Consider the following 15,245-nt stretch of genomic DNA (forward strand, 5'->3'; position numbering starts at 1 on the left):
AATTGAAAAAAAATGCATGGTGATCAATAAAGGAAGACAAACACAGACATAAATACACACACACACACACACACGGAGAGGTATGGATACCTGTATACACACAAAGAAAAGCAGTCTAATCTCACTAAGAGACAAACACCTGGCATATTCCTCACTAGCCTCAACGGCCCATTTAATAGCTCAGATTGCTAAAGAAATGACCAGAAGCAGAATGAAACACACAGGAACTTTAAAAGAAAAGGATCATGATGTCACCTCAATCATTCACTTGACAAGTGTCACTGTGCATGGGGCACAATTCCAATCCATAGTGAGACTCTTTGCCAGAAACAAAACAAAAACACTCTAACACTACACTAAGGCCGCTGCCTTAAATACCAAGAAGGAAGTTTATCCAATAAATGTAAAAGGGAGGCAGTTCTGGAAGCTGTATCCTCTCTGTGTCAAAGCTAAGTGGACCCCCAGGAGGAACTAAAACCAGGAGGACCTCTCGGGCAATAGTAGCGCATTGTGTTTTGCTTAGTTCATTTTATTCCAACATTTCAAAAAGAAAACCTACAATATGTAAATAGATCCTTTTGGAGATGATGAGTTATAGCATAAACCTGTGAGGGGAAGATTCATCCGCTCAATCCGTGTCTGTGAAACAGCCCCACAGTCTACCCTACCAGGTGAGCTGGCTGGTAGCCAACATCTGAGCATCAGGCTCAGATAAGACAGTGGAGCAGGGACAGCTTCTCTACCACAGGGGCTGCTGTCTACCTGCTGTCCAAGGAACTCACAGGACTCCTTGGTCCTACTGCTCCCGTCTTCATGGTTCAAGAAGGCTTCGTGGATGAGAGGGTTGTAAGAGTAGAAGGAGAGACCCAAAGCCCTGGTGAGTAAAGACGGCATAGAGGACCCCCAAGTGCTCCAGATGTGAGTAAGACTCTGGAACTCAGATGCCGTGGCAGCCAACAGGAAGAATGAGAGAGGTCAGTGAGGCCAGAGCAGGCAGATGACAGATTGGTCTCAGGAAAGGGGATGATGAAGGAGGACACTAGTGCCATTGAGAGGAGCACGGCCTGTGCCAGGCATGTGGTTTCTTGCAGATAAACTAGAAGGTCATGGGGTTGCCCTAGGTTGCACAGTGATTATCCACATTAGATTTGAACCTAGATCTTTGCCCTTGATACATTCTTCTATGATCTAAGGTCCATTGTGAGCACTTCGTCTGCCTGTGACTTGGGCAATCCTTTGCTCCCTAATCCCCCAAGGCCTCCCTCTAACAGCACACTCTGATTGCCTTTGGATGCCGGACCGCCATGGCTCAGCAGCATCCAGCTAGACCAGAACACTGTCTCCATAAGTCCTGAATTCCTTCCGGAGGTTGGTCTTTTACTACTCACCAGCACAGTGTGCTTGTAAGCCCGGTGAATCACAATACTGTAGCCAAACACGCTCACATCCACCTGCTTCACCCACAAGGCCAGTGATGGGTCCCGATCCTCATTCTTGGCTGTTACAACGAACTTGGGGAAAGAGTCTGAAATGGATCTGCTTCCTGTGGTGCAGAGGATGAGAGGGCAACTGGTCTGAAAGTCAAAGGGATAGCCATCAAAGGTGAGGTAGTGGCCATAACCGGAGACAATACACGACGCATCGGTACGGGGTTGGCAGTAGTATAAGCCACTCTCTTCCATGCAATATTCATCATCTCTGCAGGGAATGGTCTCACAGTGGACACTGTTGTCTGTGCCATTGCAGTAGCAGAAGATCTGGCAGTCCTGGTCCACCCAGAAGGTCTCATTGGTGGCAAGTTGATGCCCTTCAAAGTTGCAGCCGCACTCACTCCGGGTCACACACTGGCTGCCCTGCAGGGCATAGCCTTCATCACATTGGCATCCCTCCGAGCAGCTCTCCACACAGATGGGGCCCAGGGCCAGGGTCTCACAGGTCTCTGTACATGTCATACACTCCTCAAAATGACTGTTCTCTGGGCAGTCTAGAGCTGAGGGTGGTCAAAGAGAAGACAAGTTTGAGAATTGAACAGAGGGTAGAGACAAAAGTATGCTTTCATGTGCACTTTTGCAAAACTACGTGTGTGCAATCCCATGTGGACTCATATTTGTGGAGGACAATGAACTCGATGAAGTTGTATGAAGATGTCATCCCCTGAGGATGACAAGGGCTGAAGGACACTCACAGGCTTCAACTGTGTATTTGATCTTCTATGTAAAAGATTCTTTATCTATGAATCAGTACTGAACACCTGCTACATATGGCCTTTTTGTGAGCCTCATCTCAGTTACCTGGATTAGGAAAAGTCTTTTTTTTTAATCACTATTCTATAGGTGAGGATAGGGGACGCCAATGATGTAGCTTATCTACCTGATGAGAACCAGGCAGGGGTTCAAACAGGTGCCTTGACTTAGATTCTGAAGACAGTGTGTGATGTGCTACAAAGTCACTTGCTCTGTGGCCATAGAGACTTCTCTCAGCCCTGATTTGTGAATATCTCTGAGCTCCAGTTCAATAATAGCCATATTTACCTGGCAGGATTATTCTGAGGATTAATAATTTAATATGCTGAGTACATAGTAGAGTATCAATAAACAGCACGACCCCCCCCCCAAACCCAGGAACATCTTTCTCTTAAACATTTTGCCTTGGTCTGATGCCTTTTCTTTGCCTTTTATTTCTCTATATCTGACACCCTGTGGTCCCCTTCACCTCCTCTCCACGCTCTGTAGGCAGTGACCCATCTGGCTCTTCTCACACTGTCCTCTGCCAGGATATCCCCCTACAACGCTAGGTCCCTACACATCTTTTCAAATCACACTTTCTCCCAGCAGCCTTCCTTGTTAGAACAAGGCTCTGTCATAGAGGAGCATGTGCGACTCTCTGTGAGGAGACATCTGCCTACAAGTCTGTGTGGTCTAAAGAGCTACAAAAGTCCCCACCCCTCCAGGAAAACAAGATCTTGTTCACAGAACTTTCTTTGGCTCTTAGACCTACAATTCTCCCTTGCCAATGTCTTATGATCCAAGGACATGAAGGACACTACAGAGAAATAAATTACATGGACATAATAGTTCTGCCCACAAGGACCAACTCAATTGTCTGCACTGCGGACTGAAAGCCCATCTTTTTTTTTTTTTTTTTCCCTCTAGGCTAAAGGACTCTCCCCATTTCCGTTGACTACAAAACCATACGGCTTTGGAGTTGAAGGCTAGTTCAACACTGGTTATAGATGTCTGGATAGAGGGATTTTCACACTTGTCTCTAAATTATGAATGCTATAGCACCGACTGCAGGTTTATGGGGAAAGCAAATAACATGACTTATTTAAATGGATGTTGCTTCTGACTTATTGTGTTGTCTGAATTTGAAAGTCTGGAACATAGAGATGCAGAGCAATAAAACTTTCCCCTGCCCCTGAAATCACTCTGGGAAATGACTAAACTGGGAATCTGACTCTGCCAACAAGAGGGCTGGTTAAAAAATGGCCAAACACGGAGAGCATGGGAGTCTCTTTACAAGTTCAAAGAAGATGCTATTCCTTGTCTGCAGCTGTCATTCAATCCTTTTTTTTTTTTTTTCAGGACCCAGTCATAACAAGCCCTCGCTGCTCAGACAGCTGGCTGATCAAGTGTACACACTTTGGTTATTCTCAACAGATTCAAACGAGTCAACCTAGTGGGTGGACCAGGTGTAAGCCTGGCTTTTTCCCAATGAAACTATTCTCCATGTGGCCACCTCTGCCCAAACCCCCCTTTAACGAGTGCTAACAAAAACTACCTCCACTCCATTGGCCTGGATGAGGCTTGGTGACATGCCTTTCTCAGGAGTCCTCACAGCCAGGCCAGGCTAAACTGAGTGCCACGAAAATGTGCTCCGTATAGTACAAAACAACTCATAAGCACTCCCTGCCGGGCAGGAGCTGGTTATCTAAAAGGATGACCTGGCAGCAGCATAGATCTGGGATGGGGGATCTTGGCAAACCCACACCATGTGTGAAATACAGCCAGAAAGCTGGGTGTGAGAACAGGGGCAAAAGCTATGCTAGAGAGGCTGGAGAAAGGAGGTGTGTGGGAGAGCACATTACAGGGGCTTTGGGGAAGTATTTCAAGATCCCACTAGGTAGAGCAGTCAGCAGGAACATAGTGGTTTTCCTGCTTAAGGAGACTTTGCAAAGAGTTCGGCTTCAAGACTCATGACATCTGCTGCTAGTCCCTTCTGAAAAAGCTAAGGCTCATCAGGAGCATACTCACCCAAGGTGAAAGTCACCAGGTCTGCCACATACTTATTAGATTTCTTAAGTTTATAAATTAGAGGCTTAAAATGTGCGCACGTGCGTGCATGCGTGTGTGTGTGTGTTTAACTCTGCTGAAAGAACCTATAGCAAAGCAAAGATACCCCCAAGAGCACTGGGTAACTGATACCCAGGTGTTTGTCTCATCACACCCTTCACTGAAAGGAAGTAGATCCCCTTGATATAAGGGCTGAATGTGGCCCAGGGAGGAGAGAATTGAGAGATAAATGTGAGTCTTTTGTTTGATCGGAAAATAAGACAGAGCTAAAAAGCACAACAGAGGCATGACAAAGAACAGGAGTCAGTTTGAAGGTTCCCACAGGCCAAACATGAAACAATTTTAACATCAAAATACTTTCTAAATGTAATATGAAATATAAGACCTTAAAAGAACCACCCCAAAATCCGTGTCTATATTGTTGAGACAAGGTGACATAGACAAGAGGTCTGAGTAGATGGGTAGATCAACTGAGGGAGAGTTGGGAGAGATGGGAAGGTGCTTGCACTGGGATGGCCAACCTGACAGGTAACGTAGGGAAGACGATGCTCCACCTGGAATTGTACAATTGGTAATCAAAGTGCAAAAGTATAACACAAGCTAGAATCGCCCGTAGGTGTGCAACCAGGGCAGAGATTTTGACGGACAGCAACCATGGATAATGTCAAAAACTCTCCCCACACTTTGCTTATTGGTTGTAAGAGAAAACTCATGGGAATCTACCGAGGAGCCATTCTACCATACCTTGACCTGGACATAAGCAGGCACCTCACCCACAAGGGGGCAGGCTGGATCTAGCCTGAGTCTGCTGGGAGAGCCTTGAGGAGGCTGAGTGGTGCACAGCTGGGGTTCACATGAGTCTAAATGAGAAGCAATTCTATTTTAAAGGACACAGAAAGCTAAGGGATTGTTCAAATCATATTACAGGACACATTATAGGACTAAAGAAACATGTTTTAAGATATGAACCTAGACAAGATCTGTGCAGAGGGGGAAAGCATAAAAGGTGTTACTGAGTCAGGTGACAAGACTGGAATGCGGATGTTAAGTTGTTCTATCTACATTTGATTTCCTCAAGTAGATAACTGCACCGCGGTTGCATAAGCTTCCGTCCTAAGTCTCAGGGAGTAACTACTGAAGAACTAGTGGGGAATAGGTGACTGGGTGGGATCTCAAAGCCCCCCCAAAGTTAAAGGTCCCCAGCAAGGTCTTTGGAACATTAGGGGTGTGCCTTGAAATGGAGAGGAGGAATCCAGTGCTTCCTCTCCTTCCCCTTTCTACAATGAACATGCTTTCTTCCCCAGATGCACCCCACCATGCTGCACCCTCACTGCTGGCCCCAAAGCAATAGGGTCAATAGGGCCCATCAGCCCTTGAGCTGAACTATGAGCCAAAAATAATGTTCTCTTTTTGTAGACTGATTACCCTTGGGTGCTTTGTTATAGTCCCAGAAGGTTGAGGAAAGGGCCATGATGTGTGCAAATTGCTCTCTGATTAGGGGGAAGGGAGAGCAATTGGGGAAGGAAACAAAAGGGATAGATTGTACACAACAGGTTTAGTCTGGGTAATAAGTATATAGGAATACTCACAATGTTTGTGTAACTTTGAAACTATTTTAATTTTTTTTTAATGATCACACTTAGAGTGGGTAATGCCAGAAAGATACACAGACCTAGAAATTGGCATCTTCACAGTTTAGGTTCTGGTTTAGGGCCAGTCTTTAGTGGAGAGAGCAATGTGTAGAAACCCTGGCCATGCCATTCTTATGTCCTGCATGGGTTCCGCCCTCTCAGCCCCTCCCCTTCTGCTTCTTCTGATAAGCCGGGTGTTGGGTATCTTGTCTGCTCAGGAGTGATTCTAATGACTACTAGTATCACCACTGCCCGGCTGAGAGGGATCACATACTCTGGGGACAAAATGAAGAGCCAGGTACATGGGACTATCTTAATAGCCATTGTCAGGTTTGCCCCAGGGAGAAACACTGATCTCCAACACCCTGAAAAGCTTCCCAGCTGATTGTGCCCTACCAAAATGAATGGGGCTCTTCTTTACTCAAGGAAGATGTCTGATCTTTTAACCCAGTGTCTGTGCTCTCTGTGGCTAAAACCACCAGACAATGGGATGGCTAACTGCTCTACAATGAAAAGATGATGTGTGTTAAAAAAGGAAAAGAAGGGACTTAGGAGGAGACGAGGTTGGTGAAGTACCCACTGCACAAACATGAAGATCCCTGGAATCTATAGAAAATCTCAGCACTGAGAAGTGGAACCGTGGAGCTCTCTAGTCAGAGAGTCTAGCCAATCAGTGAACTTTAGATTCAGTGAGAGACACTGTCTCAAAAGACAAGGCTGGAGCGGCTGAAGAGGTGGGTCAACAATTAAGAGCAGGCAGAGAACCTGAGTTTGGGCAGCAGCAGCCATACTGGGATGCTCACAATGGTCTGTAACTCTAGCCCCAAGGCATTGGATATTCTCTGGCCTCCGATGTGCGCACGTGCACACACACACTTTAAAAATCTAACTCTTCAACCAAAAAAAGTAAGGTGGGAAGGAATAGTGGAAGAAATCAATGTCAATCTCTAGCCTCTACACACACATGTTCATGTGTACATGCACACATATGAACCATACACACAGACACACACACGAAAATAAAGGTGAGAAACAGTCTAGTTTGGGGTGATGGGATTAAAGACAGGTCATCGGACTCCCCTTGAGCTCGGTCCCACTAAGAAGTCCTGACTAGCAAACCATGGTAGAGGATGCATACCCAGCCTTAGCCTCCCCATGGTGCAGCCCTAACTTACGGCAGAAGTCATAGGTCCTCCAGGGGCCCACCTCCACATCTGCATTCTTGCAAGCACTGGCATAGCGAGCCACAGAATCGCACAGCTCTGACTCATTGCCTCCGCTCTGGCACAGGCGGAAGAGGCAGGTGCGGTAGTAGGCAGTGACGTTAACCACCCCGTGACACTCAAGGAAGGAGCTGTTGGAGGGGTCGTTGATGATACCACATCGGGAGCGGCCCCGGTAGAACTTGAGCAGCTCCGAGTCATTGTTGCAGGCCTTCAGCAGGTCCCCACACTCGCCATTACAAATTTCCTCAAAGGTCGTCCAGCTTTCCAAGAACACTGCCAGGTTGTCTGTACACTTGCCATTAGGAAGGCAGAACTCGTCGCTAGCATTGGCATTGAAGAAGCCACAGAGGCCCCCGGTACAGTTGAAATACACGGTGGACAGCCGGATGTACAACAGGCCCACATCGGAGTACTGGACTGACACCACGCCTTTGGACTCCACAGTCGTGCTGTTTTTGTTTCGATGAATCTCCAGCCTCCCCGAAGGATGGAAGAAGGGTAATTCCACATCTTGACCATTGAGCTGAAAAATCAAAAGTGCTGCTATCAGTGACAGGGACCCACGAAGGACCCACTGCCTCTGAGGCTGGGAAAGAGCCGGCTCTGCGCCAGGACAAGCTCTGTGAAAACGCCGTGGAGCTGATGCTGCGTGGAAACTGCACACAGACCCCTAACTGTCTGTTCGTAGGCTTGTTTGTTTCTTCTGAAATCCCCATTCTCTCATTACCTTAGTGTGCCCCAGACTTTAAGCTGGTCCCACACAAACGCACTGAGTGAAGCCATCTTGAGAAGCTGTATTTCTCCTGCAGCAATTCCCCTTCCGGCACTGGTTCCCAGACAGCCCCCTTTCTCCACACCTTTCTGCTTCCTTCTTTTGCCATTGGATTTTAATTTTTCTTGTGCCCCAGACAACTGGAGCATATCGAGGAGAGCTAATGTCTAGATGTCCATTTACCTGTGCCTGCTGTTTCTTCACTAGGCTAATTTCTGTCAATTCACATAGCCCCTCGGCACCTTCTATGGAATCAAGCATTGCCCAAGATTCCTTCCAGAACCAATGAGCCTGGACTCCTGATCATGGCTACATTAGCCCATGCCAGAGGGCAGGCAACCCAAGGAATCTTTACTTGCCTTCTATATTGAGAACTCCCTTCTACATGCAGAAGGAATATTACAGCATGCAGAACACAGATGACAACACCCAGCTTAGCCGCGCTTAAATCCCATTTTGAAGCTGTGTGTCCCAGAAGGAAGTGCTTAACCTTTCTGTGCCTTAGTTTTGACAGCTATATGATAAAGGTAATACTATAAACTACTTCATGAAAAAGGCTTAGAAAAGTGCTTGGCACACAGCCTTCCGTGGAGATTTGTACTTATAGAGAGGGACTTTTACTCTCCAATTCAGAAAAGTCCAACCTGGCTCCATTTCTCTACCTGCTAAAATCTCATTTGGGGTCAATCATTTTTAAAATGCCACCATATGGGAGCCATGTTCTTTTCAGAACCCACTCACAGCCAGAGGAAGAGAGCCAAACCGGATGAAAAGGGCAAGTTCCATCACTCCATCCGAAGACCCTGGAAGGATGCAAGGACTCTTACCTTGACTTCCAAAGCCCCGACTCCTCCTATCTTGACCTCTTGGTCAGCCACGAGGATCCGAAGACCCCGGAGCCAAGCAGGCCCGGCGTCAGGCTTCTTCTTGTTGATGTCAATTTCCAAGTACTCAGGACGCTCGGGGCAGGTCTTGAGGAGTGTGTAAGAGAACTCCGATGGGAACGCGTAGGCGGCACCATCAAATGTATGCAGCACCTGGTTCTGGCTGAGCAGGCACACAGTCTCCCGCTTGGGGAAGCAGCCCTGGTAGCCATCCTCCACAGCACACACCTCCCCGCTCCGGCAGGTCTTGTTGAAGCAATAGACATCCCCTCCCTCCTCGCATAAGCACTGCACCGTGCAGTTCGCCGTGGCCCAGAAGAACTCCCCCATGGTATAGTAGTGGCCGTCGAAGTCACAGCCACACTTGTGCAATGGGACACACTGACTGGTGCTGAGAACAAAGCCCTCGTTGCACTCACAACCTTCCGTGCACGGGGTGGCACAGTTCTGAGAGGCCGTCAGGTCCGAGCAGGTATCAGGGCAACTACTGGTGCAGACAGAATAATGGCTGAAGCTTGGGCACCGCACGCTGGACACTGGTGCGGAGAAAGGAAGACAGCTCAGTCATAGGTGAGTAGACCCAAAGCCAACCAGTACAGGGGCTGGGAGAAAACACAAACGCTCCTCCCAGATCATCCAGGCCCCAGAGTGAGGGTTGACTGGCCACTTACTGAGGAAGAGACTGAAGGGGGATAACCTGTAAGTATTGACTCAATTGCTTTCTCTATATGCTGGGACTGTGAGGTTTTACCTGAACTCAAACCCACTAAATTTCACCTTGAAGTTGCTCCCTACTAACTTAGCCCTATTCCTCAATCAAGGGTTATTACTCAGTGATCTACGGTCATGAAGATGTTTTCCAATCCTCCACCAAGGACATAGGAGATGCCTTGATTTTAAAGAGCATGGCCCATTCTTAGGAGGAAATAAAACTTTCAGGAGAAATGAAAATTGTGCCCGTTAGAGCAGCAATTTGAGGACATGAAATTTCAAACAAGAAGGCACTTAAAATATCAGAGTGTGACCGAGGCAGACTGTGGAAATGAATTCCTGGGACATTAAAAATGAGAAAGGAGCTGAGCAGTCTGCAGAGATTGTGTGCCTGTTCCTCTGGGAGGCTTGCTGGGAGCTAGCTGCTGCCTTCCGAGGCCCGTCCGTGCCTTAGAAGCTTGCGTCTCTTATTTAAAAGCGTTCAAGTCTACATAAATGTTTGAATCTAGTCGAATCCAGCAGGCATAAGTCTAGCAAACCAGCTCTGAATTAAATATAATTCATCCAAGTAAAGGGGGTGAATATAAGACGAGAACCAGACCACTAGGAAAAATATACAACCATTATTTATAAAAATTTACTTGGGCAATTTGGATGCTCTTGAATTATATAAGGCTCAAAGAGAAGCCATTTTCAACTTGAATCTGAATTATGAGATGGCTCCTCGGAGTATAATGGAGGCTGGTCAGTCATTCACAGAGCGAGAAAGATACACTGTCTCTCAGTAGTGTGACCAATATACTGAGATTTGAATCTGACAGACAATGATTTATGTGGCTCCAATTCACGCTTGTGGAGGGAAGCTCCGTTTAGCCTTGGAATTCAGAGAAACTTAAATCTCACCTCCACACACAGTCTCTCAAAGACATGGACAGCAGCTGTCCATTTACTCATGTGAAGGGAGCCAGGGCCCAGGAAGGAGACAAGTTATTATTGTGCCTTTATACTTTTATATAAGTAGGAAAGGGGAGATTTAACTGGGATGGGGAGGTGGAGAGAAACAGCTGACAGCTAAACAGTATGGGAAAACATCATCCAGAAGCCTATTGTAAAATGCCTGGACATGCACATGCTTTTAATCCTAGCACAGGAGGATCTCTGTGAGTTTGAGGTCAACCTGGTTTACAGAGCAAGTTCCAAGATAGCCAGGGCTACCTTGTCTTGAAAAAACAAAACAAAACAAAACAAAAAACAACAAAAACAAACAAACAAACAAATAAAAAGTCCTGGATACCCCTAGCAGTCCAGGTGCCTCCCGACTCCTGGCAAGAAAGGGCTTCTATATTGATGCTAGGTTGTATTCTCTATCTGTGGCCCTTTCTTTGACCAGGTCAGATGGGATGCTGCAGAACAAACTGCACATACTCTGAAGGCCCTGGAGGTGGGGATCTAAGCTAAGGAGCTATAGAACCCTGGCAAGCCTACATCTGGGAGGGAAGCCACGCCCCCACGAGGGCTCTGTCCCCTAAGCTACCTTCTGCCCTTCCTTGTGAGCCAACTGTGGAAGCACCCCTCCCTGGCTCAGCTCTGGGGTGTCATCCCCACTATGGGGTTTCCCTCAGCCATGCATTTTCTGTCATTCATTTCCTGTTTCTAATGCCTTATGTTCATCGATGCTACCTTATTTCTTGGTTCTGACAGTGGGAGCAAGGATCTCTTCATCATTCATTCTGTATAATTTGTGATATTTCAATACCATCCTCACTCTCAGCCCTCCAGTCAGGGTCTGGAGGAGCCCTGACATCCAATCCCTGTCCCTGGAATGGGGGATGTCTTTCATAGGACAGCACACCAGCTTACCACACCCGGTTTGGATTCTCCAGTCTCCGATTGGGATGCCCAGGGCTTGACACACCAAGGCGTAGGCCTGAATGGCTTGGCAGAGGAGCGTGCCGTTGTCCCTCACGCTGCACAAGTCATACACACAGCTGTGCACGAAAGCTGTGGCATCCACAACAGTGCCACACTCCCACAGGGGACCGTCAGTCTTGTTGAGGAAGCCGCAGTAGTCAGAACCAAAGTAGAGAGCCTCGGTGGCCGCATCGCACTGGGTACAATTGTCCACACAGCCGGAGCCACACTTCCAGTCGGCATGGTAGACACGCCAGCTCTCTCCCAGGTCCAGCACCGACATGGCGGGCCTGCCATCTGGGCGGAGGAAGTCATCCAGTGGGTTTTTATTGTAGTTCCCACAGAGCCCGCAGGTGGAGTTTATGTAAGAGCCTGGGATGGAAATGGAGGCGTAGTGCTGGCCGTCAAACGTCACTAAGAGCCCAAAATCTGTTTCCACGGCAGTAGACATGCCACTCTGGTAGATTTTCACTGCCCCCAACTCTAAGGTGACAGGCAAAGAAGTCACCAGGTCATTAACCTGCCAACAGTAACAGTAGAAGGCAGGTGAGCGGGTGGCCACGCATGTGCTCCGGCACAGGTTGGCAAGGGATGGCAGGGCGACTGTTTATGGGGGAGGGGAGATTACTTAGGAAATGGTGAGCTCTGGGCCGGAAGGTGCTGGCCATTTGAGCCCAATAACTCTGACAGTTCTAGTGCCATTCGTGCATGCCTCTGGGGACTGGCTGGCTGGCGCTTTTCTTGCCCAGCGCCCTTCTTGCCCAGCTCTAGCCTGACTTCAAGCTTTTGCCTGAGAGGTACACCACTTTGATTTCCCTTTTTTATTTCTCTAAAGATTCATTAAATCCGAAGTATCACATGTGTTTTCCATGACCCCCTCACTAACTGCCCTTTGTACCCACTGTTCTCTTGCCAGATGTTATGTGGTTGTGCCACCTTTGGAATACTGTTGATCTTAGAGGTCATCCTAGGGCCTCACTCTGAGCATGCTGCACTGTGGTTTCCTGACTTCTGAACTACACCATTCAACATCAACAAGTCTAAATACTTGCTAAGTACCAGGCACTATGCCAGGATCCGAGAAGCACAGGGTTAAAGAAATAATATTCACCCTTGTTCCTCAAGGCGCTCTCCGCCTAGTGAAGAAGAGGAACACAAACAGATATTTATAGTAGTCAGTTTTAAATATGAATCAACGGGTGCAATGGGAGAACAGAGTGAACACTTAACCCAGCCTTGGGGACTCATACATGGTTTTTAGAGGCAGTTAAATCTGACTTGAGTTTTTAGAGATAAACTCAAGTTGCCAGATAAAAACCCTGCGGTGGGTGTTGAGCAGAGAATTCCAGGACAAAAGAATAAAGGCAGGGGAGTAGAGGTAACTGTGTGGGGTGGGAAGAGTCATGGGATGCTGAGGATTGCTGAGGAAATCAGTAGCCAGAGACGAAGCTGAAGACACAGACCAAGCCCTGGGGCTGCTCTGATGTCAGGCAGTGTTCTAAGACTTTAGAGTTGCCAAGTGAATTGATCAAAATACCCTTCCTTGTGTTAACCTAGCATTTAGCAAGGGAGACTAACCACTAGCAAAACGAAGGTGTACAGCATCTAAAGATGTGTAAATGAGGATTACAAATCCCAATGTTAGAAGGAAGTTTTATAGCTGTCAGCGAATGGTCAGGGCACAGCTCCATGGGAAGGTGACACCCGAGAGAGGAAGAAGCCTTGGGGTGAGCTGTCACAGGGAGAGACCAGCAGGCCCTCAGGTGGGGGTGCTCTGGGTGCTATAGTCATCAGGGTCTCCATGCGGCGGAGCTGAGCAAGCAGTGGCGGGCAGTGGTAGCTGATGTCAGGCAGGGTAGCAGCCAGAACAAGACAGGACTTTGGTTTTAGCCCTGAGCAACATGTTGAGCAAAGTGGGTGTTTAAAGCAAAGGATCCACGGAATCTGACTTCCACTTTGAAAGAACCACTCTGGCTCCCATGTTGAGAACAGGCCTTGAAGGCCCTTTAAAAACAAGACAGCACAAATAGACCTGAATTTCTACTCAGTAGGGAGCGAGCCCCTGAAGGGTCGTGAACAAAGAAATAACACAGGAGGTTTGCATTTCAGGAAGCTGATCCTGGCTGGCAGGAAGTGCTTGATGAACTAAGCCAAGATGAGCAGCAAGGAGCCTAGACAGGTACTGCCAGGGCCCAAGAGAAGACAGGGGTTAAAGCAAAAACCGGACACACAGTGGGGGCACAAGCTGCGCACCCCACTCGATTGTCCCTCACAGTCTCTCCTGTGGTTGATTCAGAACTGGGGGAAGAATCAAGAGTGAATCTTAATTATCTAGAAAACACGAACAGGTGGTTTGAAATGCTTCTAACAGAGAGTCAAACTTTACCTTCACAGTTACTGTGCCTAGCTTCTGAAGCTGTTCCTGTTCAAGACCTGGGGTGAAATGATTAGTCAGGGTCCTCGGTGAGCTTGACTTTAAATGCACTTCAGCTTCCCAGGCTGACCTAGATTCACGCTGGTTTCTGGCATATAGAAACATATGGACAGGAGCCTGACCTTCCATTTGGTCAGTACATTCCCAGTTGGAAATGCGTTGGTAAACTACCTAGGTATTGCACCCAAGGTTTACTGAAGTAAACACCTCAGGTATTCTCTGAGACTGGAAGCAGACCCTCAGCAGAATTACCCTTAATGGTCTACTCACACTGATGTTGGCTCTGACCAGTCTGTACCTCAAAATTCTAGTAACTTCTGCCCAGTTTAACTCAGTTTTAAAGTCACAACTACACTTTCAGGAATTTGTCCTAGTGACACCCCACTCCTGGTACCAGTGTTCTGTCCTAGCCTGCTTGAGTTGTAACGAAATCTTTATAAACCACAGAATATTCAAGAAGCCTGGAAATTCAGGATAGTTATGCCCACAAGTTAGTGTTGTAAGTGCCAGTTTTCTGGTTCATAGATATGTATTCATGTGATAGAAAGGGCAAATTAGCTTTCTATGGCCTTCTATAGGGCACTAATCATTGCCTAATTATTTCCTCCATCCCATCTTCTAATACTACCTTCAGGAGAATTTGTTAATGGAACATCAACATATGAATGGAGAGAGCATAAACCTTCAGACTGTGCTGATGATAGAAGACTGAAGAAGCCTGGGACACTGTCCTGCAGTTAGAAATGGGAAACCACTGGCGGTGGTGGCGCACATCTTTAATCCCAGTACTCAGGAGGCAGAGGCAGGCGGATCTCTGTGAGTTGTAGCCTGGTCTACAAGAGCTAGTTCCAGGACAGGCTCCAAAGCCACAGAGAAACCTTGTCTCAAATAAACCAAAAAGAAACGGGAAAACCAAGGAACTGGGTCATTTGCCTCTATCGCATAGGTAGGGCTAAGTCAATAGGGGTACAGAAAGCCATTTTATAGGAAAGGGAAGCCTGCCAGAGTGACAAACAATTTTCCCTTGTCCCTGTTGGGGTGTGGAAAAGTAAATCTTCTCTAAGATTGATCTAATTTCAAGTTCCAAGTACGTTAATTGCTGGATGCCTCCCTTCCCTCTCCCTTAAGTTCCTGTGCCTAGCAAGGAGACAAAGTCTTCAATGCCTCAAAGCAAAAGTCATCAGTCTCTGGATTGGCTACAGTCCCTACACCCTCACCATGGGTTCTCTGTCTCTGTTCTCATTCTCTTCTGGTTGGAGAGTTTTTCTCCCGGCCCAAGAGTGCACGGAGCTTTCTGTACTCTTGCTACAACCAGCCACCATATTTATGCTCCCCAAGACTCAAAGCAGGAGCCCCGGGAGAACAATAAATGCCCTTCACATGT

The 15,245-nt window shown here is 47.4% G+C and overlaps 1 protein-coding gene across 1 annotated transcript in view; it reads right to left on the reverse strand.

Moving 5' to 3' along the window:
* Tecta (tectorin alpha) overlaps positions 1 to 15,245 on the reverse strand; it is a 70,124-nt gene that overhangs the window by 37,278 nt on the left and 17,601 nt on the right. Inside the window, exons 7-10 of the mRNA XM_057768349.1 lie at positions 11,377 to 11,947; positions 8,749 to 9,341; positions 7,099 to 7,672; positions 1,389 to 1,990 (exon numbers count right to left, since the gene is read on the reverse strand). Of these exons, the coding sequence (XP_057624332.1) occupies positions 1,389 to 1,990; positions 7,099 to 7,672; positions 8,749 to 9,341; positions 11,377 to 11,947 (2,340 nt within the window). The remainder of the gene's footprint in view (positions 1 to 1,388; positions 1,991 to 7,098; positions 7,673 to 8,748; positions 9,342 to 11,376; positions 11,948 to 15,245) is intronic.

Source organism: Chionomys nivalis, chromosome 4 (genome assembly GCF_950005125.1).
Source record: "Chionomys nivalis chromosome 4, mChiNiv1.1, whole genome shotgun sequence".
Classification (NCBI taxonomy): Eukaryota; Metazoa; Chordata; class Mammalia; order Rodentia; family Cricetidae; genus Chionomys; species Chionomys nivalis.